Genomic DNA, 21,232 nt, shown 5'->3' on the forward strand with positions numbered 1-21,232 from the left:
CCAGCCCTTGTTCATTTTTATAAGATGGATGCGCTTATCTGTTATAATTCCACCAGTGGCACAAAAATTCCGCTCTGACAGAACGCTAGCAGCAGGGCAGGCCAGGACCTCCAAGGCGTAGAGAGCCAGTTGATGCTGTGTCCAGCTTGGATACCCAATAATTAAAAGGCACAGAAGAATCACGGAAGACGTTTGTACGATCCGCAAGGTACTCCCTCACCATCTTCCCAAACATTGCACTTCTTGTGACAGCACCCCTTGTCTCTGTGCCGTCATGATGGGAGGGTCTGAGAAAACTGTTGCAGAACTTTGCCATTGTTCCCCTGCCTGAGCTGGATTGTACTTGTCTCTTTCGCTTGGACTACTTGGTTGTACAACAAACTCTGACGTCTGCTGCCAGCGTTCTCACATGGGAATTTTCTAAGGAATTCCGCTACAAGGGCCCTCTGGTTCTGCAACATTTTAGTACACCTCGCTGCCTCTGGTAGAAGAGATTGAAAGTTCTCCTTGTAGCGTGGGTCTAGAAGTGTAACCAACCAGTAATGAGTGTCACCCAAAATTTTTATAATGCGAGGGTCACAAGAAACGCAGCGCAACATAAAGTCAGCCATGCGTGCCAGACTGCTAACAGGAAAGACTTCCGTGTCCTCACCAACAGGATGACTGACTATGATGTCCTCCTCCTCCTCCCTGTCCTCAGGCCATGCCCACTGAACAGAAGCTAATACCGATGTGTTTGTAGTATCGTCTATAGCTCATGAAAGTAGCTCCGGTTCTTCCTTCTCATTTCCTACCAATCCACGTTGAGAAGACATGAGGCTGGGCTGAGTGTAATCCCCCTGTATGTTTCCTTGCTCCATGTCTTCGTGCTCCGCCTGCAATGCATCCTCTTTGATTGTGAGCAGAGAGGTTTTCAGAATGCTGAGAAGCGGGATGGTGACACTAATTATGGCATCATCGCCGCTCATCATCTTGGTGCAGTCCTCAAAGTTTTGGAGGATGTTACATATGTCTGACATCCATGTCCACTCCTGAGGTCTTATGTGTAGAGTCTGACCTGAAATTTGACGGCCTTGTTGATGTTGGTAGTCAACAACGGCCCTCTTCTGCTCAAAAATCCTTTCCAACATATGCAGCGTAGAGTTCCAGCACGTGGGGACATCACACAACAGTCGGTGAGCTGGAAGCTGAAAATGCTGCTGAAGCACGGCAAGGGCAGCTGAAGCTGTAGCTGACTTTCTAAAATGGGCAAACAGATAGCGTACTTTCACTAGCAGCTCTAGCAGCTCCCGGTAGCTTTTCAGAAAATGTTGAACCACGAGGTTAAGCACATGGGCCAAGCAAGGTACGTGTGTGAGCTCACCTTGCCTCAGAGCCACCACCATGTTCCGGCCATTGTCACACACGACCATGCCTGGCTGTAGGTTCAGCGGTGTCATCCAAACATCTGACTGCTCTTTCTGCGCTGTCCACAACTCTTCTGCATTGTGCGGTTTGTCACCTATGCAGATTAGCTTCAACACAGCCTGTTGCCACTTGGCTGAGGCAGTGCTGCAGTGCTTCCAGCTTCTGACTGATGTGTTGATTTCAGAGATGGAGGATGAACAAGAGGAGGAGGAGGTGGTGCAGGAGCTGACTGTGGGGGCAACGCTGATAGACGTAGGGCCAGCAATCCTCGGAATGGGGAGGATGTGTTCCATCCCAAGGTCCGACTGAGTCTCGGCTTCCACTATGTTAACCCAGTGTGCTGTCATTGAGATGTACCATCCCTGCCCATAAGCACTTGTCCACGTGTCCATGGTTAGGTGGACCTTCCCTGTAACAGCATTGTTGAGGGCACGGGTAATGTGGGACACATGCTGATGTAATGCCGGTACAGCACACCGAGAGAAATAGTGGCGACTGGGGACCGAGTACCTTGGGACGGCCGCTGCTATCAGGTTGCGGAAAGCTTCCGTCTCAACAAACCTAAAAGGCAGCATTTCTAGCGCAAGAAGAAGAGAAATATTAGAATTGAGGACTGTGGCCTGTGGGGCGTTGGCTGGGTATTTCCGCTTGCGTTCCAAAGACTGGGTTATAGACAACTGAAAGCTGTGCTGGGACAAGGACATGCTTGCTGATGGTGCTGCTTGACTGTGGGCCACAACAGGTGCAGGGCTAGAGGCATCTTCACATGCACGGTGTACTGGGGATTGGCTTCTACGCAAAACAGTGGAACAGTAGTGTGACCAGCAGGCAGTGGTCCTGGAGCCTGGGGTTCGGCCCACAAAGTCGGGTGCTTTGCTTGCATGTGCCTGATCATGCTAGTGGTGGTCAGGCTGGTTGTTTTGCTACCCCTGCTGATGCGGGCATGGCAGGTGCTGCAAATGGCCTGTTTGGGGTTAAAAATTAACCAGACTTGCGAAGATCTAACAGTTGGAATGGCAACTTCCCTCATGTTGGTGTTACTGGGAACAGATGCATGCCTTCTGTTTGTGGCCACCACACTGCTTTTTCCTGCCTGTTGGGGGATACGCCTCCTTCTCCATTTGTGCTGCTGGCCTCGCTATGCATGTCCTCCTGCCAGGTTGGGTCAGTCACTATGTCATCCACCACCTCGTGTTCTCCATCCACACCCTGCTCCTCCTCCTGACTTTCTGGCAATTGTGTCTCATCATCGTCCACATCTTGTGACACTTTCCCACCATCGCCTTCATGTGACCGAGGCTGGTCAAAGCTTTGGGCAGCTCTACATTCGATCTCAACTTTCCCCCCTTCAAGTTGACCAGCAGAGATTCAAGAATCTTGAAATGGAAAACTGAACAGCTCTTCAGAGTGTCCAAGTGTGGGATCAGTTGTCTCAGGGCACTCAGCATGGTGGAAGGAAGGAGGATCAGGGTGAGGAATATCCTGGCCACACTCTTGGCTACTCAGACTTGACCGTGTGGAAGACAAGGTGGTGGTGATGGCTAAGTGACTGGAAGCATTATCCGCTATCCAAACAACAACTGTTTCACACAGCTCTGGCTTCAATAGTGGTGTGCTGCGGTCCCCTAGAAACTGGGACAGGAAGGTCGAGTGAGAAGATGCGGGTCTTTGTTGTTGCCCACTTTCACCTTGGCCATGGCCTCGTTCTCTGGATGCAACATCAGCATCACTTCCACTTCCCCGTCCCATGCCCCTTGCCTTAACCATTTTAAATGGACTACTGCACTATTTTAAATGCTCAACACAAATGTCTTTATTAGTATCGAAATAATATCTGTGGGAGCAGTGGGAGCAATGGGCGCGCACACACAGTGCCTGCAGGCCTTGCACTGATGTGGATATGATGTGCCCTGCCTACGTAGCGCTACAATATCATGATCCACGAATTAGCCCAAAAAAGGACTTTTGGTTTCTGAGGAGTTGTGGATGTAAGAGTTGCAGACCTACAGTAACTCTAAAAACCACGATTCTGACCCTATCTCGGCAGCAGCTCTCCCTACTCTTGCTGAAACAGGAACAGAATGCAGCGAGCAGGGCGGCGCCAGGTCTGTGATACTCGGGATGATGTTGTGCGGCCATACCAATCACTGCACGACCACAACAAAGATGGCTGCGGAGTTTCATGGCCTGGCAGACAATCCCTGCACCGTGATTGGGTCTCTAAAGTCCGCCAAAAATGCTGGGTGGAGACACCAGATACCGCTGAATAATCCCGGAAATGCTCGGTGCTCGTTGAGTACACCGAGCATAGTGATACTCGGGCGAGTAACGAGTAGTGGCGAGCACGTTTGCTTATCACTAATTATTTCTTATATTTAGGGACTCTATAGCAACAGGGTCTGTTCCACAGAACTAGCGCAAGGCAAATGTACCAATATTCAAAAAGGGTTCTAAAAGTGAACCTGGAAATTATAGGCCAGTAAGTCTAACCTCTATTGTTGGTAAAATATTTGAAGAGTTTCTGAGGTATGTTATGCTGGATTATCTCAATGAGAATAACTGCTTAACTACATATCAGCATGGGTTTATGAGGAATCGCTCCTGTCAAACCAATCTAATAAGTTTTTATGAAGAGGTAAGCTATAGACTGGGCCAAGGTGAGTCATTGGACGTGGTATATCTTGATTTTTCCAAACCGTTTGATACCGTGCCACACACAGGTTGGTACACAAAATGAGAATGCTTGGTCTGGGAGAAAATGTGTGCAAATGGGTAAGTAACTGGCTTAGTGGTAGAAAGCAGAGGGTGATTATAAATGGTATAGTCTCTAACTGGGTCGCTGTGACCAGTAGGGTACCGCAGCAGTCCGTGTTGGGACCTGTTCTCTTCAACATATTTATTAACGATCTGGTAGGTTTACACAATAAAATATTGATATTTGCAGATGATACAAAACTATGTAAAGTAGTCATATAAAAAGAATTGGATACATGTCATTCCATACCCGAGTAGGTGCTCGGAGAAGGATATCACTCCCTCAATACATAAACATCAAAACTTCCGGCACTCATATATATGGATACCCAATTGTATCCATATTACTTGAGAAAATATTGACCCCTATTGTCAAAAACACCCGATCCTTTGTGCTGGATACAGGGGCCTTCCTCAATGTTATTAACAATATGGGTAAAATATCTAAAGAGGCTCTTTTAGTTACACTTGATGTTAACAATCTGTATACTTCTATAAAGCACGGTAGAGGTATACAAGCCAACAGGTCTCTATTAGAGCAATCAAGTACAGATCCATTAGTGATCAATTTTTTGTTGGAATTATTGGAAATGGTATTAACAGAAAATTTCTTTCTATTTGAGGACACATTCTATTTGCAAATTCAGGGTACAGAGATGGGGTCCAATTTGGCCTCACCCTACGCTAATGCCTTTATGTCATTTTTTTAATCTGACTTGGGTTTATTCCAACCCACTGTAGCGCATATTTTATCGCACATATTACGTCCAATGTCAGAAAGGAGTTAAACCCAATTTTTGCAAGCGTAACAGGAAAAAGTGGACCCCAAAATTTGTTGTGTAATTTCTCTTGAGTTTCGGCACACTGCTGAGCTCGAAAGAAAAGGAGCGCCATTTGACTTTTGAAAATGAAAAATTTGCTGGAACTAGGGGACACCATGTCACGTTTGGAGAGTCCGTGATATGCCTAAACAATGGAAACCACTCACAAGCAACCCCATTTTGGAAACTAGGCCCCTCAGGGAATTTATCTATATGTGTGATAAGCACTATGAACTCCCTCGTGCTTCACAGAAGTCTATTATGTTGAGCCATAATAAGAAAAAATCTATTCTAATGTTCTTTTAGTCCCTTTTTTTCTTTTCACAAGGCTAACAGGAGAAATGTACGATACAATTTGTTGTGCAATTTCTCCTGAGTACGCAGATACCCAACATGTGGAGGAAAACTACTGTTTGTACGAAGGGCAGGACTCGGAAGGGAAGAAGAGCCATTTGACTGTTGAATTTAAAATTTGCTGGAATCATTAGCGGATGCCATGTCTGATTTGGAGAGTCCATGTTGTGCCTAAAGAGTGGAAACACCCAAAAGTGGCACATTTTTTTTGCAAACAAAATCACTGATGTGTGAATTAGAATTGGAAGAAGTTAACAGAGATTCAATCTTTTGCCACACTTGCAAGAAGATATCCAGTCTGCATGGGCCAATATTCCTACATTTAAATTTTTTGTGACCACAAATTGCTACACTAAAGGCCAGAGGATGTCTAATGTAATAATAGTTGGGTGTCTTTAATAAGGTGCACCAATCAGTTTATAGATGCTTTATTTCCATCGTTTGCTTTTTGATAACAGATATTTATTGGTAATTACTTACATTTATTAGTCATCATTTAGTGCTTTAAATTGTTTTCCATTTCTCTTGTATGATGATATGTGAATTTACATTGACTGTTACTCATACAATTTGCAAAGTAAATTATTAAAAAGAAAGTGTCTACCTATCCGTGTGATTTTCCTGAGTAAAAAAATAAACATGTAAGAAAATTTTCCCCACATTCTGAAAATGAAAATAACTTCTCCCCTACGTGACTTCACCAGTGTGTAACTAGATTTGATGTCTTCATAAACATTTCCCTTATTCTGATCATAAAAATGGCTACTCCCCTGTGTGATTTCTCAGGTGTCTAGTAAGAATTTTTTTTTGTCGAAAGCATTTTTCACATACTGTACATGAAAATGGCTTCTCCCCTGTGTAAGTTTACAAATGTGTAGCAAGATTTGTTTTCCATTTATGACATTTTCCACATTCTAAACATGTAAATGGATTCTCACCTTTGTGAATTCTCTGATGTCTAACAAAATTTGATTTTTGTGTAAAACATTTCCCACATTCTGAACATGAAAATGGCTTCTCCCCTGTGTGAATTCCCTGATGTTTAGTTAGATCAGATTTCGTTACCCAACATTTCCCACATTCCGAGCATGAAAATGGCTTCTCCCCTGTGTGAATTTTCTGATGCTTAGTTAGATCAGATTTCGTTACCTAACATTTCCCACATTCCGAGCATGAAAATGGCTTCTCGCCTGTATGAAATCTCTGATGTGTAGCAAGATTCGTCTTCTGATTAAAACATTTACCACATTCTGAACATGAAAATGGCTTCTTCCTTGGGTGAATTTTCTGATGCTGAGCAAGACATGATTTGTCAGAAAAACTTTTTTCACATTCTGAGCATGAAAATGGCTTCTCCCTTGTGTGAATTCTTTGATGTTTAGTAAGATCACATTTCGATATACAACATTTCCAACATTCCGAACAAGATAATGGCTTCTTTCTTGCATGTGCTCTTGGATGCTCACCATCCCTTTTGTTATGTTTATTTTTCTTAAGAAGGAGAAGAGTTATGTCTGGTGTAATGGGATGCTCTTCAAAAGTATCAGGTATGATACTAGGATCAATTGCATTAAAATCTGAAAATATCTGGTATTTCTCCGAGATCACGGTCCAGTTAACTGACAAAAAAATTAAATGTATATTTATTTTTCAATAGACATTGAATCATTGCTAAAAAATTAATCTTGGGTTGCTCCTGAACTGCTTCCTGCCTCATCCAATGCTTAAAAGTCCAGCTGCCTCACTTCTCTGCATGACCTAGATTATTTTTTAATTTCATAACCTGTAAAATGCCAGTCAGCGACTAATTCCTGTTTCCTAGGGAGTCCCTGTATGCCTGACTACAAGACATTCTTTGGATTCACTGCCTGTTTCGGCCATTATCGGCTTTCCACAGTTTGCACAACCTTGCTGGTAAGCATAATCATGACAGAGTAACTGACCAATACCATTGAAGGGGTTGTTGCCTTTCAAATAAAATATGCCAATCACTACATTTGGCTTTAAAAAAAAATCTGCAGTGGACTCACCTTCCTGGGGTCCACTGGTGAGGCTCTGACACTGCTCCTGATGTCTGGCATTGGCTGCAGCACTGACATTACATTGACAGCGTGGCCACTAGTCAGCTTACTGATTGGTTGCTGTGCTGTTGACATGATGTCAGCCTGGCAGGCAATGCTAAATTTTGGGATCAGTGGTGATGACCTTCCACAATACGCCAGACAATCCTTAATATTGAAATTGTAACACCCAGAAGGAAAAGTTGTGAAGTTATGGAAATCACAGGATGGAAAAACATGTTAGTAATTTAGAAATGATTAAAAAAACAGAAACAAAATTTTCAAAACATCTCTATCTTCAGTATCGAGTATGAGTGGCTTGTGTAAAAATGCACTTACACGCTTTGTTTGCTATCAGTGAGGTTATTAATGGTCTTATGAGGAATGTTCCGCAGCACTAAATGCACTTGGGTAAGAAAACCCTTAAGATCTGCTGCTGCAATTGCCAACTAATGAGGTCTCAAATGTGTTCAATGGCGTAGAAGTCCAGAGACGTTGCAGAACACGAGAGCATGTATAGACCACGCTGGCAGCTTACAGTACCACAAGCAATATGCAGACTGGGGATGTCGTGTGTGTTGAAAAACAGCTCCTGCGATACATTGGAGAACTGGCCATACCACTTCAACGCCGAGCTATTAGTGTACCTGGGATGAATTTTAGAGGGGTCCGGACACTGCACATTCTGCCACACCATAATCATGGGAGTAGGACCAGTGTGACATTCCCTCGTTAAGGCTTCTTCATTGCATGATACCCATATATAACAATGACAAACATTTTTATTTATAAAAATATATTAATCATACAAAATGGTCAGTGATATAGTAATTCATACACCACCCCTGACCCATAAACAGACTGAATAGGACTTACTGTAACAATCTAGTTCAACCCATAGCCTAACCTAACATGTCCTAATATGTTGATCCAGAGGAAGACAAAAAAAATCCCATGTGGCAAAGAGTAAGATCCACATTGGGGAAAAAAATTCCTTCCCGACTGGTTGTTACTATGGTACATTTAACAACAGTTTTGATTGCCTAATTACTTTGTATAAGTTGGTCTTACTGCCCTCTGCACTGCATGGGTTTTTGTTTGCACACTTTTTTATCTCGTCTTCCTTCACTTGTCCATGTGATCAATAAAATGATTGCGTTTTGTACTTATAGTTCATCCAGCCCTGCTATTGCATGGTCTCCGTAGTCTCCAGGACACTCTCTGGCTATCGTTGCATTCAAGACAAAATCTGGAATCATCACTGAAGAGGACAGACCTCCATTCTAGACTCCATTGCCATCTTGTTCTGCACCTGCCGGTGGCTTAGTGGCTTATTAAAATTCAACATTGTAAAAAATAAAAAAAAAGTGGTTGTATCGTTTACCTTACAGGGTTAATCAATGCTACGATGGGGATATCAAATATGCTAACTTTTAAAATTACTTTATTTTTCAGAATACATGTGTGATTTGGAGTGGGTTTCTTTTAAGAACCTTTTTTAACCCCTTTCACGATCTTCCATTTTTTTGAGATTTAGTTTTACTCTTTTTCTTCCCAGAGCCATATATTTATATTTTTCTGTCAGTAAAGCCATTTGAGGGCTTGTTTTTTGTGGGATGAGTTGTACCTTTGAATTAACCTATTATTTTTAATATATCATTCTAGACAACAGGCAAACAAATTCCAAATGCAACGACATTGCAAAAAAAAGTACAATTCCACAATTCTGTTTTGTGGTTTTTATTTACCATGTTCACTAAATGCTAAAACTGACCTGGCAATATGATTACTTAGGTCATTATGAGTACGGAAATACCAAACATGTATGGGTTCTTTTTTATTTAAAGTGGTGAAAAAAAATAGCTTATGTCGCCATTTTCTGAGACCCGCAGCGTTTCCATTTTTTTTTATTTGGCTCTGGGTTGGGGGCTTATTTTTTGCTCCACAAGTTGATGTTTTTATTGATACAATTTTGGGGTAGGTACAGTGTTTTTATTGCCTGTTATTGCAATGTTGCAGTGGCCAAAAAACTTAATTCAGGCATTTAGATTCTATTCTCGATAGGACATTTACCGATCAGACTAATTTACTTTATATCTTGATAGATCGGACTGTTGTGAATTCCGTTCTCGGGCTCCCTCCTGTGGTCATGAGTGGTACTGTGTGAGTTTGTTCTTGGGCTCCCTCTGGTGGCTTTTAGCGATATGGCTGGTCTTGGCTGGGCTCAGCTGTTTCATCTCCTGCTAGGCTGGGCCTATTTAACTCACCTGGACCTTTACTTGTCGCCTGCTGTAGGTGTGTTCAGTCCGGATCCTGTGCTCTCCTGAATATTCCTTGTGACCAGTCTCCTGCTATGAGAAGCTAAGTTTGCTTGTTCAGTTTCTCATTATTTCCTTGAAAACGTTTCTCATTATATTATGAGTTCAGCCCAGCTTGCTTTTATGTGATTTTTTGCTTGCTGGTTAGTTCTGGGTGCAGAGTGCGCCCCTCACATCGTGAGTCGGTGTGGGGGTTCTTGTATTCTTTGCGTGGTTTACTTTTGATAGCTTTTGTACTGACCGCACAGACACCTATCTATTATCTGCCTATCTAGTATTAGCGGGCCTCATTTGCTAAACCTGTTTCATCTCTACGTTTGTGTTTTCCCCTTAACTCACCGTTATTATTTGTGGGGGGCTATCTAAAACTTTGGGGATATTTCTCTGAGGCAAGTGAGGTCTTTGCTTTCTCTCTAGGGGTAGTCAGTTTCTCAGGCTGTGACGAGGCGTCTAGGTTTTCAGGTAACGCTCCACAGCTGCCTTTAGTTTGTTTGGATAGGATCAGGATTGCGGTCAGTATAGCTTCCACATCCCCAGAACTTGTCCTATATATTCAGGGTATATGTGTCAGGTCAGTTTGAGATCCTACCACCAGGATCATAACATCGGACATTTCTGAAAGCAGCGATATCAAAAATAGATGCATTTTTGTTTTATTTTCAAGGAGACAATTTGAACTTTTGTTTTTTATTTTTTGTAAACTTTTTTTGTATCCTTTTACTGGCTTCAGTACTTCCCTGAGGAGACTTGAAGCTGCGATCATCCGATTGCTACACATAGCAGGGATTCAGCACGATCTCCTATGAACGCCAGCCACGAGGTGGGTGGATGGATTGATCTATATACAAGTGTTTATCACAAAATTAGAATATCATCAAAAAGTTAGTTTATTTCAGTTCTTCAATACAAAAAGTGAAACTCCTATTATATGGAGCCATTACAAACACTGATCTATTCAAGCATTTATTTATGTTAATGTTGATGATTATGGCTTACAGCCAATGAAAGCACAAGAGTCACTATCTTAGTATATTAGAATACTTTATAACACCAGCTTGAAAAATGATTTTTAAAATCCGAAAGGTTGGCCTATTGAAATGTTCAGTATGTTCAGTAAATGCACTCAATACTTGGTCGGGGCTCCTTTGGCATCAATGCAGTATGGCATGGAGGAGATCAGCCTGTGGCACTGCTGAAGTGTTATGGAAGCCCAGGTTGCTTTGATAGCAGCCTTCAGCCTATCTGCATTGTTGGATCTGGAGTCTCATCTTCCTCTTGACAATACCCCATAGATTCTTTATGGGGTTAAGGTCAGGCGAGTTTGCTGGCCAATCAAGCACAGTGATACTGTTGTTTTTAAACCAGGTATTGGTACTTTTGGCAGTGTGGACAGGTGCCAAGTCCTGCTGGAGAATGAAGTTTCCATCTTCAAAAAGCTTGTCGGCAGAGGGAAGCATGAAGTGCTCTAAAATTTCCTGGTAGACGGCTGCGCTGAATTTGGTCTTGATAAAACACAGTGGACCTACACCAGCAGATGACATGGCTCCCAAACCATCACCGATTGTGGAAACTTCACACTAAACCTCAAGCAGCTTGGATTGTGTGCCTCTCCACTCTTCCTCCAGACTCTGGGACCTTGATTTCCAAATTAAATGCACATTTTTTTTCCATCTGAAAAAAACAGCTTGGACCACTGAGCAACAATCCAGTTCTTTTTCTCCTTGGCTCAGGTAAGACGGTTCTGGCACTGTCTATTGGTCATGAGTGGCTTGACACAAGGAATGCGACACTTGTAGCCCATGCCCTGGATATGATTGTGTGTGGTGGTTCTTGAAGCAATGGCCCCAGCAGCAGTCCACTCCTTGTGAATCTCCTCTAAATTTTTGAATGGCCTTTTCTTAACAATCCTTTGAAGGCTGCGGTTATCCCGGTTGCTTGGGCACCATTTTCTAACATATCTTTTCCTTCTACTCAACTTTCCATTAATATGCTTGGATACAGCACTCTGTGAACAGCCAGCTTCTTTTGCAATGACCTTTTGTGGCTTACCCTCCTTGTTGAGTGTGTCAATGACTGCGTTCTGGACATCTGTCAAGTCCGCAGTCTTCCCCATGATTGTGGAGTCTACTAAAACAGATTAAGGGACCTTTTTAAATCTTAGGAAGCCTTTGCAGGTGTTTTTTGTTAATTATTCTAATTTACTGAGATAATGATTTTTGGCTTTTCATTAGCTCTAAACCATAATCATCAACATTAATAGAAATAAACACATGAAATAGATCACTCTGTAATCAGTCTATATAATATATGAGATTCATTTTTTGTATTGAAGAACTGAAATAAATTAACTTTTTGATGATATTCTAATTTTGGGAGAAGCACTTGTATGTCTATGGGAAGGATTTCGTTTTAATTGTTTGTAATCTTGGAGCTACATGGTGTTTAATAAAATGCAATTGCTTTTGTACTCTTTTTCTGTATTGCTTTTTTCTCTTGATAGTATTGAAAAGGTTAACAAGACCTCGCGATAAGGATAATGGAAAAGAATCCTTCTAAGACAGGAGACAAAACGAGTACTAGATCTTGAGGCTCCAAGAGACGGATCTCATGGAGATCTGTCAACATCTTATAATAATAAAAAGAGAAAAATATATTGTATATATCTCTTTTCTATGTTGTTAAGGTCTATTTTCTACTGCTGGATTAAGTGATTATTCCTGTACCATGCAATCACCAGTTTTTAACACTCTCATAATGAGTATTGTTCCCCAAACTATGAATAGGGACTGTGAACAAGCATGAAACGCGTCGGGAGGATGTCGCTATAAGTGTATGTGTTTTTTGTTAGCACATGCCTGCACAGAAGGAATAGTTTTAACCAGGGAAAAAAAGTGATGTTTTAAACTTTCTATGTGGTACTGCATACAACTGAAGGAAACACATACAGGGACTGAATTCATTCTTTACATACAGATAATTATTGGCATTGTGTATTTAGTCCTGTCTATTACCTGGTGATGTGAGGGGCTGCAGAACCTCCATCACGACGTCCTTGTACAGATCTTTGTGTCCTTCTAAATACTCCAACTCCTCCATGGAGAAATAGACAGTGACATCCTGACACCTTATAGGAACCTGACAAATACAATTATACCATCATCACCTTGATTCCTTCATAGAGTTACTATATTATATCCCAGCATTTCCAGCAGTGTCACCTCTCCAGTCAGCAGCTCAATCATCTTGTAAGTCAGTTCTAGGATCTTGAGATCATTGACTTCCACATGCTTCAGGCAGTGAGGTATAGGCCCCATGATTGGCCTGAGGGGTCTTCCCCATCCCTCAGACACAGGGGCCTGACAGCGTTCACTAAAGACCTTCTTCACTACTGTGTAATCCTGGTTATGGAGAAACATATTAATAAATCTCACTACAGACATTTCCAGAGTCCTCACCTCTCCAGTTCTGTCCACCTGTTATTCCCATAAATAAAAATGATGCAGTGTGATGTCATCAGAATCTCTCACCTCTCCAGTAAGCCGGAAGAGGATCTCTAAGGTGAGGTGCAATACACTCTCCGCAATCTTGTCACTGCTCCTATCCATCCTTGATGGGCCAATCAGGAACATTCTCCTATATAGATCTCCAGTGAGAGGATTCAATATTGTTGGGAGCTGAATGGGCAGAAGATGTCGATGTAACATCATGAAAAAAATCTATTCATTATGTTACGAAATCTTCTCCACATCACATCTTCATGGTGGCAGCATCTACCTGATGATACAGAGGATCATTGGGATTTTCGTTTTTACAGTCCTGCGGAAGAAGAGGACGGGGACATCTCTCTGGTGTTGTCCTTTTACTGGATAGAACTGGAGGAAACACATACAGGGACTGAATTCATTCTTTACATAGAGATAATTATAGGCCGTGTGTATTTAGTCCTGTATTACCTGGTGATGTGAGGGGCTGGGGAACCTCAATCATGACGTCCTTGTATACATCTTTGTGTTCTTCTAAATACTCCCACTCGGTCATGGAGAAATAGACGGCGACATCCTGACACCGTATAGGAACCTAACACATACAATGATATCGTCATCCCCCGATCCCTTCATAGCATTACTGTGTAATGTCCCAGCATTCCCACCTCTCCAGTTAGCAGCTCATTCATCTTGTAGATGAGTTCCAAGATCTTCTGGTCATTGATGCCCTCATGTATCAGGGGGTGGGTTGGAGACCCCGTGATTGGGCGCAGGGGTCTCCCCCATCCCTCAGACAAAGGGTTCTGACAGAGCTCACTAGAGGTCTTCTTCACTACTGTGTATTCCTGGTTATGGAGAGACACATTAATAAATCTCACTACAGACATTTCCAGAGTCCTCACCTCTCCAGTTCTGTCCATCTGTTATTCCCATAGATAAGAATGATGTAATATGACGTCATCAGAATCTCTCACCTCTCCAGTAAGGGTACCGTCACACTAAGCGACGCTGCAGCGATAGCGACAGCGATGCCGATCGCTGCAGCGTCGCTGTGTGGTCGCTGGAGAGCTGTCACACAGACCGCTCTCCAGCGACCAACGATGCCGAGGTCCCCGGGTAACCAGGGTAAACATCGGGTTGCTAAGCGCAGGGCCGCGCTTAGTAACCCGATGTTTACCCTGGTTACCAGCGTAAAATGTAAGTACATACTTACATGCGTCCCCCGGCGTCCGCTTCCTGTAATGACTGAGCGCCGGCAGTAGCAGGGCACAGCGGTGACGTCACCGCTGTGCTGTGCTTTCACTTTCAATTTGCGGCGCTCTGTCAGTGTGGGAAGCGGACGCCGGGGGAAGCATGTGAGTATGTAGTGTTTGGTTTTTTTTACATTTTACGCTGGTAACCAGGGTAAACATCGGGTTACTAAGCGCGGCCCTGCGCTTAGTAACCCGATGTTTACCCTGGTTACCAGCGTAAAATGTCGCTGGTATGGTTGCTTTTGCTGTCAAACACGGCGATACACGGCGACCTAGCGACCAAATAAAGTGCAGACCTTCTAGCAGCGACCAGCAATTTCACAGCGGGATCTAGATCGCTGCTGCGTGTCAAATACAGCGATATCGCTACCTAGGACGCTGCAACGTCAGAGATCGCTGGCGACGTTGCTTAGTGTGACGGTACCTTAAGCCGGAAGAGGATTTCTAGGGTGAGGTGTAATATCTTCTCCACCATCTTTTGTCCGTCCTTATCCATCCTTGATGGGTCCCACTTTATAAAGAAAATAGATAATATCCATCAGGAAATCCGCTCCCAGCCACTAAGTGCTGTGACTCCCATCCCTTCCTGCATTTCCCCTGGCTCACTCTACACATAATAACACCCTGGCAGCAGGCGTTCTGTCTGGGTGTTATGTTTGACACCAATCTGTCCTTCACCTCCCATATACAATCTCTTGTCCTCTCGTGCCGCTTACACCTAAGGAACATCTCTAGAATGCGCCCTTTTCTCACCATGGAAACAACAAAAACTCTCACTGTCACCTTGATCCACTCTTGTCTGGACTACTGTAACGGACTATTAATTGGCCTCTCCCTCACTCGACTTTCCCCTCTCCAGTCTATCCTTAATGCAGCAGCCAGGGTCATCTACTTGGCTAATCGGTATGCAGATGCATCCGCTCTTCGCCAGTCACTACACTGTCTGCCCATTCATTATAGTATCCAATTCAAAGTACTTGTTCTCACCCACAAAGCTCTCCACAGTGTTGCACCCCCTTACATCTCCTCCCTCCTCTGTCTATTGGCCTAACTGACCGCTGCGCTCTGCAAATGACTTTCGACCTCTGCACTAATCCGTACCTCCCACTTTCGACTCCAAGACTTCTCCCATGTGGCACCAATCCTCTGGAATGCTCCACCCCAAGAAATTAGGACCATCCACAATCCCCATCCTCAATGGGGAAGGTGCAGCTGTGCTGGGGGAGAAAAAGGCTAGAAGGTTAGAGGAGTGTTTAAACTAGGGATTGGGGGGAGGGTATTCAATTTATAGGAGGGGAAGATAGGGCAGATAGAGATCTGGGCACAAATAATGAAGTTGGCTGAGGCGGTGGCATGGGGGGTGGGGTTAGAACAGTTAATAATTTAAGAAAGAATAGAGGTACAGAGAGGAACATCAAGTGCATGTATACTAATGCCAGAAGCCTCGCCAACAAAATGGACGAATTAGAATTAATGTTGTTGGAGCATAATTATGACATGGTGAGGATATCTGAAACATGGCTGGATGAGAGCCATGACTGGGCTGTTAACTTGCAGGGCTATAGCCTTTTCAGAAATTACCGTACAGATAAGCGAGGGGGAGGGGCGTGTCTGTATGTAAAATCGTCCTTAAAACCCATCGGCGTGATAATATACAGTACAGACCAAAAGTTTGGACACACCTTCTCATTTAAAGATTTTTCTGTATTTTCATGACTATGAAAATTGTACATTCACACTGAAGGCATCAAAACTATTAATTAACACATGTGAAATTATATACTTAACAAAAAAGTTTGAAACAACTGAAATTATGTCTTATATTCTAGGTTCTTCAAAGTAGCCACCTTTTGCTTTGATGACTGCTTTGCACACTCTTGGCATTCTCTTGATGAGCTTCTAGAGGTAGTCACCGGGAATGGTTTTCACTTCACAGGTGTGACCTGTCAGGTTTAATAAGTGGGATTTCTTGCCTTATAAATGGGGTTGGGACCATCAGTTGTGTTGTGCAGAAGTCTGGTGGATACACAGCTGATAGTCCTACTGAATAGACTGTTATAATGTGTATTATGGCAAGAAAAAAGCAGCTAAGTAAAGAAAAATGAGTGGCCATCATTACTTTAAAAAATGAAGGTCAGTCAGTCCGAAAAATTGGGCAAACTTTGAAAGTGTCCCCAAGTGCAGTGGCAAAAACCATCAAGCGCTACAAAGAAACTGGCTCACATGAGGACCGCCCTAGGAAAGAAAGACCAAGAGTCACCTCTGCTTCTGAGGATAAGTTTATCTGAGTCACTAGCCTCAGAAATCGCAGGTTAACAGCAGCTCAGATTAGAGACCAGGTCAATGCCACACAGAGTTCTAGCAGCAGACACGTCCCTACAACAACTGTTAAGAGGAATCTTTGTGCAGCGGGCCTTCATGGTAAAATATCTGCTAGGAAACCACTGCCAAGGACAGGCAACAAGCAGAAGAGACTTGTTTGGGCTAAAGAACACAAGGAATGGACGTTAGACCAGTGGAAATCTGTGCTTTGGTCTGATGAGTCCAAATTTGAGATCTTTGGTTCCAACCACTGTGTTTTTGTGTGATGCAGAAAAGGTGAACGGATGGACTCTACATGCCTGGTTCCCACCGTGAAGCATGGAGGAGGAGGTGTGATGGTTTGGGGGTGCTTTGCTGGTGACACTGTTGGGGATTTATTCAAAATTCAAGGCATACTGAACCAGCATGGCTACCACAGCATCTTGCAGCAGCATGCTATTCCATCCGGTTTGCATTTAGTTGGACCATCATTTATTTTTCAACAAGACAATGACCCCAAACACAGCTCCAGGCTGTGTAAGGGCTATTTGACCAAGGAGGAGAGTGATGGGGTGCTACGCCAGATGACCTGGCCTCCACAGTCACCAGACCTGCACCCAATCGAGATGGTTTGGGGTGAGCTGGACCGCAGAGTGAAGGCAAAAGGGCCAAGTGCTAAGCATCTCTGGGAACTCCTTCAAGATTGTTGGAAGACCATTCCCGGTGACTACCTCTTGAAGCTCCTCAAGAGAATGCCAAAAGTGTGCAAAGCAGTCATCAAAGCAAAAGGTGGCTACTTTGAAGAACCTAAAATATAAGACATAATTTCAGTTGTTTCCCACTTTTTTGTTAAGTATATAATTCCACATGTGTTAATTCATAGTTTTGATGCCTTCAGTGTGAATGTACAATTTTCATAGTCATGAAAATACAGAAAAATCTTTAAATGAGAAGGTGTGTCCAAACTGTTGGTCTGTACTGTAGGTGAAGCTAATGAAAATGTAGAGTCCGTGTGGGTGGATATAAGGGGAGGGGGAAAAATATTAAATTACTGATAGGGGTTTGTTATAAATCTCCAAAAATAATGGAAGCAACGGAGAATATCCTCGTAAAGCAAATAGATGAAGCTGCGACTCAAGGAGAAGTCATTATTATGGGGGACTTCAACTACCCTGAAATAGATTGGGGAACAGAAACCTGCAGTTCCAGCAAAGGTAATCGGTTTTTGACAACTATGAGGGACAATTACCTTTCACAACTGGTTCAGGACCCAACAAGAAGGGGGGCACTGCTAGACCTAATATTAACAAACAGGCCAGACCGCATATCAAATATAAGGGTTGGGGGTCACTTGGGGAATAGTGATCACAAAATAATACGTTTTCGTGTATCCTTTAATAAGATGTGTAGTAGGGGAGTTACAAGGACACTAAACTTCAGGAGGGCAAATTTCCAACGGGTGAGAGATGATCTTGGTGCAATTAACTGGGACGATATCCTGAGACATAAAAATACACAAAGAAAATGGGAGACGTTTATTAGCATCCTGGATAGGACCTGTGCTGTCATGAATCCCAATGGCTAGGGATAGCAAGGGACAAGCAAAGTAATACAAAATATCGGACGAGCTCTAGGGTGATGGAACCTGGGCTGACCGCTGCCCTACGCCTGACAAACGCAACTAGAGATAGCCAGGGAGCGTGCCTACGTTGGTTCTAGACGCCACGCACCAGCCTAAGAGCTAACTAGTACTGCAGAGAAAATAAGACCTCACTTGCCTCCAGAGGAATGAACCCCAAAAGGTATAGTTGCCCCCCACATGTATTGACGGTGAAATGAGAGGAAGGCACACACATAGAGATGATATATATAGGTTCAGCAAATTGAGGCCCGCTGTAAACTAGAAAGCAGAACGATACAAAAGGGGTCTGAGCGGTCAGCAAAAAACCCTAATCAAAAAAACCATCCTGAGATTACAAGAACCCATGTGCCAACTCATGGCACATGGGGAGAACCTCAGTCCACTAGAGCTACCAGCTAGCATAGAGACATAATAAGCAAGCTGGACAAAAAAACCAAACAACTGAAAATCAGCACTTAGCTTATCCTGAAAGATCTGGGAGCAGGTAGGCAGGAACCAAACAGAGCACATCTGAATACATTGATAGCCGGCAAGGGAATGACAGAAAGGCCAGGTAAAATAGGAAACACCCAGCCTCTGATGGACAGGTGGAAACCAAAGGCCGCAACCCACCAAAGTCACCCAGTACCAGCAGTAACCATCAGAGGGAGCCCACAAACAGAATCCACAACACTGTGCACAGTATATACCGTATGGGAATAAACCTACTAGAAATAGGAGGAAACCAACATGGCTAAATAGAGCTGTAAGGGGCGCAATAAGTGACATAAAGAAAGCATTTAGAGAATTAAAGGAAGTAGGTAGTGAGGAGGCATCAAATAAATACAGAAAATTTAATAAATTCTGTAAAATGCAAATCAAGGCAGCAAAAATTGAGACAGAGAGACTCATTGCCAGAGAGAGTAAAAATAATCCCAAAATATTCTTTAACTACACAAATAGTAAGAAAATAAAAAATGAAAGTGTTGGCCCCCTTAAAAATAGTCTGGGGGAAATGGTGGATGAGGATGAGGAAAAAGCCAATATGCTAAATGACTTTTTTTCATCAGTATTTACACAATAAAATCCCATGGCAGACAATATGATCAGTGATAACAAAAATTCCCCATTAAGTGTCACCTGCTTAACCCAGCAGGAAGTACGGCGGCATCTAAAAATCACTAAAATTGACAAATCTCCGGGCCCGGATGGGATACACCCCCGAGTACTACAGGAATTAAGTACCGTCTGTCGCGCTCACGCCCTGACTGGTGGGTGTGAGCTCGGGGGGTTTGTGGCCCCACTGTGCCACAAACCAGACTACCCTGGAAGGGGCGTGACTATGACAGCTGCCTGGGTTTTCACTGGAGCTTCTGATGGTGAGGTCAGGCTTGTGCAGCAGGCAGCTGCCAGGTGCTACTCCAGGGTGGTGTCTGGCTGTGGCTGCTGATCCCACTTGGGAGACAGGAACACCAGGATTGGTGCGGGCATCAGGCAGGACTGGCAGAAGAGCACGGCTGAAACTCAGACGAGTATACTGGCACGGCTGAGACACAGGGCTGGCAGAGACATGGCAGAGAACACAGGGCTGGCAGAGACATGGCAGAGAACACAGGGCTGGCAGAGACACGGCAGAGAACACAGGGCTGGCAAAGAAACGGCAGAGAACACAGGTCTGGCAGAGACACGGCAGAGAACACAGGGCTGGCAGGAACACAGGACTGGCAGGAATGGCAGGAAACACAGGACAGGCTAGGACGGCAGGAACACAGGACTAGAAGGCATGGCAGGACTGGCAGGAACACTGGATTGGAAGGCATTGCAGAGAACACAGGACTGGTTGATGTGGTTTATGAAGGAACAGGTAGGGACCTGTTCACACTGGAGGTGCAGGAACGGATATGAAATATGAAGGAACAGGTAGGGACCTGTTCACACAAGAGGTGCAGGAAAGGAAACAAGCAGAAAGGAAGGAGGTATGAAGGAACAGGTTGGGACCTGTTCACACAGGAAGAGAACCGCAAGGCTGTGGATAGGAATGGTAGAGCAGCAAGAGAAAGTGTAGCAACAAAAGCTAAGCAGAGCAGAACCGCAAGGAATACGGAGAGGAGCTGCAGCGAGAGGTTTCTGCAGCAAAGCAGAGCGGAGCCACAAGGAATGTGGAGAGGAGCTGCAGCAAGAGATTACGGCAGCTACAGAAGCTAAGCAGAGTAGAAAGGAGCAGAACCGCAGGAGTGCGGAGCAGAGGAAAAGCCACAAAGGTACAGAGCAGGCAGAGCCGCAAGAGCGCAGAGTGTAAGCAGACTGAGAACACGAGGAAAGACACAGCAGGGAAGGAAGCCACAGACAAGGAGACCAAGATAAGACTAAGTTCAGACAAGGAAATGGAACAAGACAAGAAACAAAGACAAAGACACAGGGACCAGGATATTCTGCCTCCTGGAGGGCGGACAACAAGATCAAGGCAATAGCACAGAGGAAAGCCTCCAGAGAGGGAGTAACTCAGAGCAAGGCCTGGCAAACTCAGCAGCTAAACACTAACTGTGCTAACACATTGCACAGGCCCAGACCACTGGGTGGAGCTGCACTATATACTGGAGGCCTCTTGGTAATTGGTCAGGATTCAGGAACAGATTAGACAGATGCACCTGATTCCTAAAAGAACCAGAGAGTTCAGGCACCGCCCCCCTATACACACAGCCATGAGGCATGCAGAGAGCAGAGACACAGAACATGGAGCTGACAAGAAACAGAAACCACATCATGACCTGGAGCAGTGGATAAGATAGTGTAAGAGATGCGAGGCCATGCCGTGATGCCAGCAGAGTTGTTACAGTACCCCCCCTTTATGGCCCCTC

At 44.0% G+C, this 21,232-nt stretch overlaps 1 protein-coding gene across 1 annotated transcript; it reads right to left on the reverse strand.

Annotated features, from left to right (window-relative positions):
• Positions 1–5,748: 5,748 nt before the first annotated feature.
• Positions 5,749–14,163, reverse strand: LOC143766202 (uncharacterized). The gene is made up of 7 exons (XM_077253692.1): positions 13,865–14,163; positions 13,668–13,791; positions 13,489–13,586; positions 13,242–13,388; positions 12,933–13,112; positions 12,726–12,849; positions 5,749–6,955 (listed from the first exon to the last, which is right to left on the reverse strand). The coding sequence occupies exons 1-7, from the start codon at positions 14,117–14,119 to the stop codon at positions 6,486–6,488; spliced, it is 1,398 nt and encodes a 465-aa protein (XP_077109807.1). The 5' UTR covers positions 14,120–14,163; the 3' UTR covers positions 5,749–6,485.
• Between the last annotated feature and the right edge of the window lie 7,069 nt (positions 14,164–21,232).

Source organism: Ranitomeya variabilis, chromosome 4, assembly GCF_051348905.1.
Source record: "Ranitomeya variabilis isolate aRanVar5 chromosome 4, aRanVar5.hap1, whole genome shotgun sequence".
Taxonomy (NCBI): Eukaryota; Metazoa; Chordata; class Amphibia; order Anura; family Dendrobatidae; genus Ranitomeya; species Ranitomeya variabilis.

Coding starts and splice junctions, on each gene's coding strand:
- LOC143766202 (XM_077253692.1), bottom strand. CDS start 14,119: ATGGACAGAACTGGAGAGGTGAGGACTCTGGAAATGTCTGTAGTGAGA. Junction 13,587..13,667: donor CCAGCCCCTCACATCACCAG/GTAATACAGGAC, acceptor TGTTTCCTCCAG/TTCTATCCAGTAAAAGGACA. Junction 6,956..12,725: donor GCAGCCCCTCACATCACCAG/GTAATAGACAGG, acceptor TTTTTTTGTCAG/TTAACTGGACCGTGATCTCG.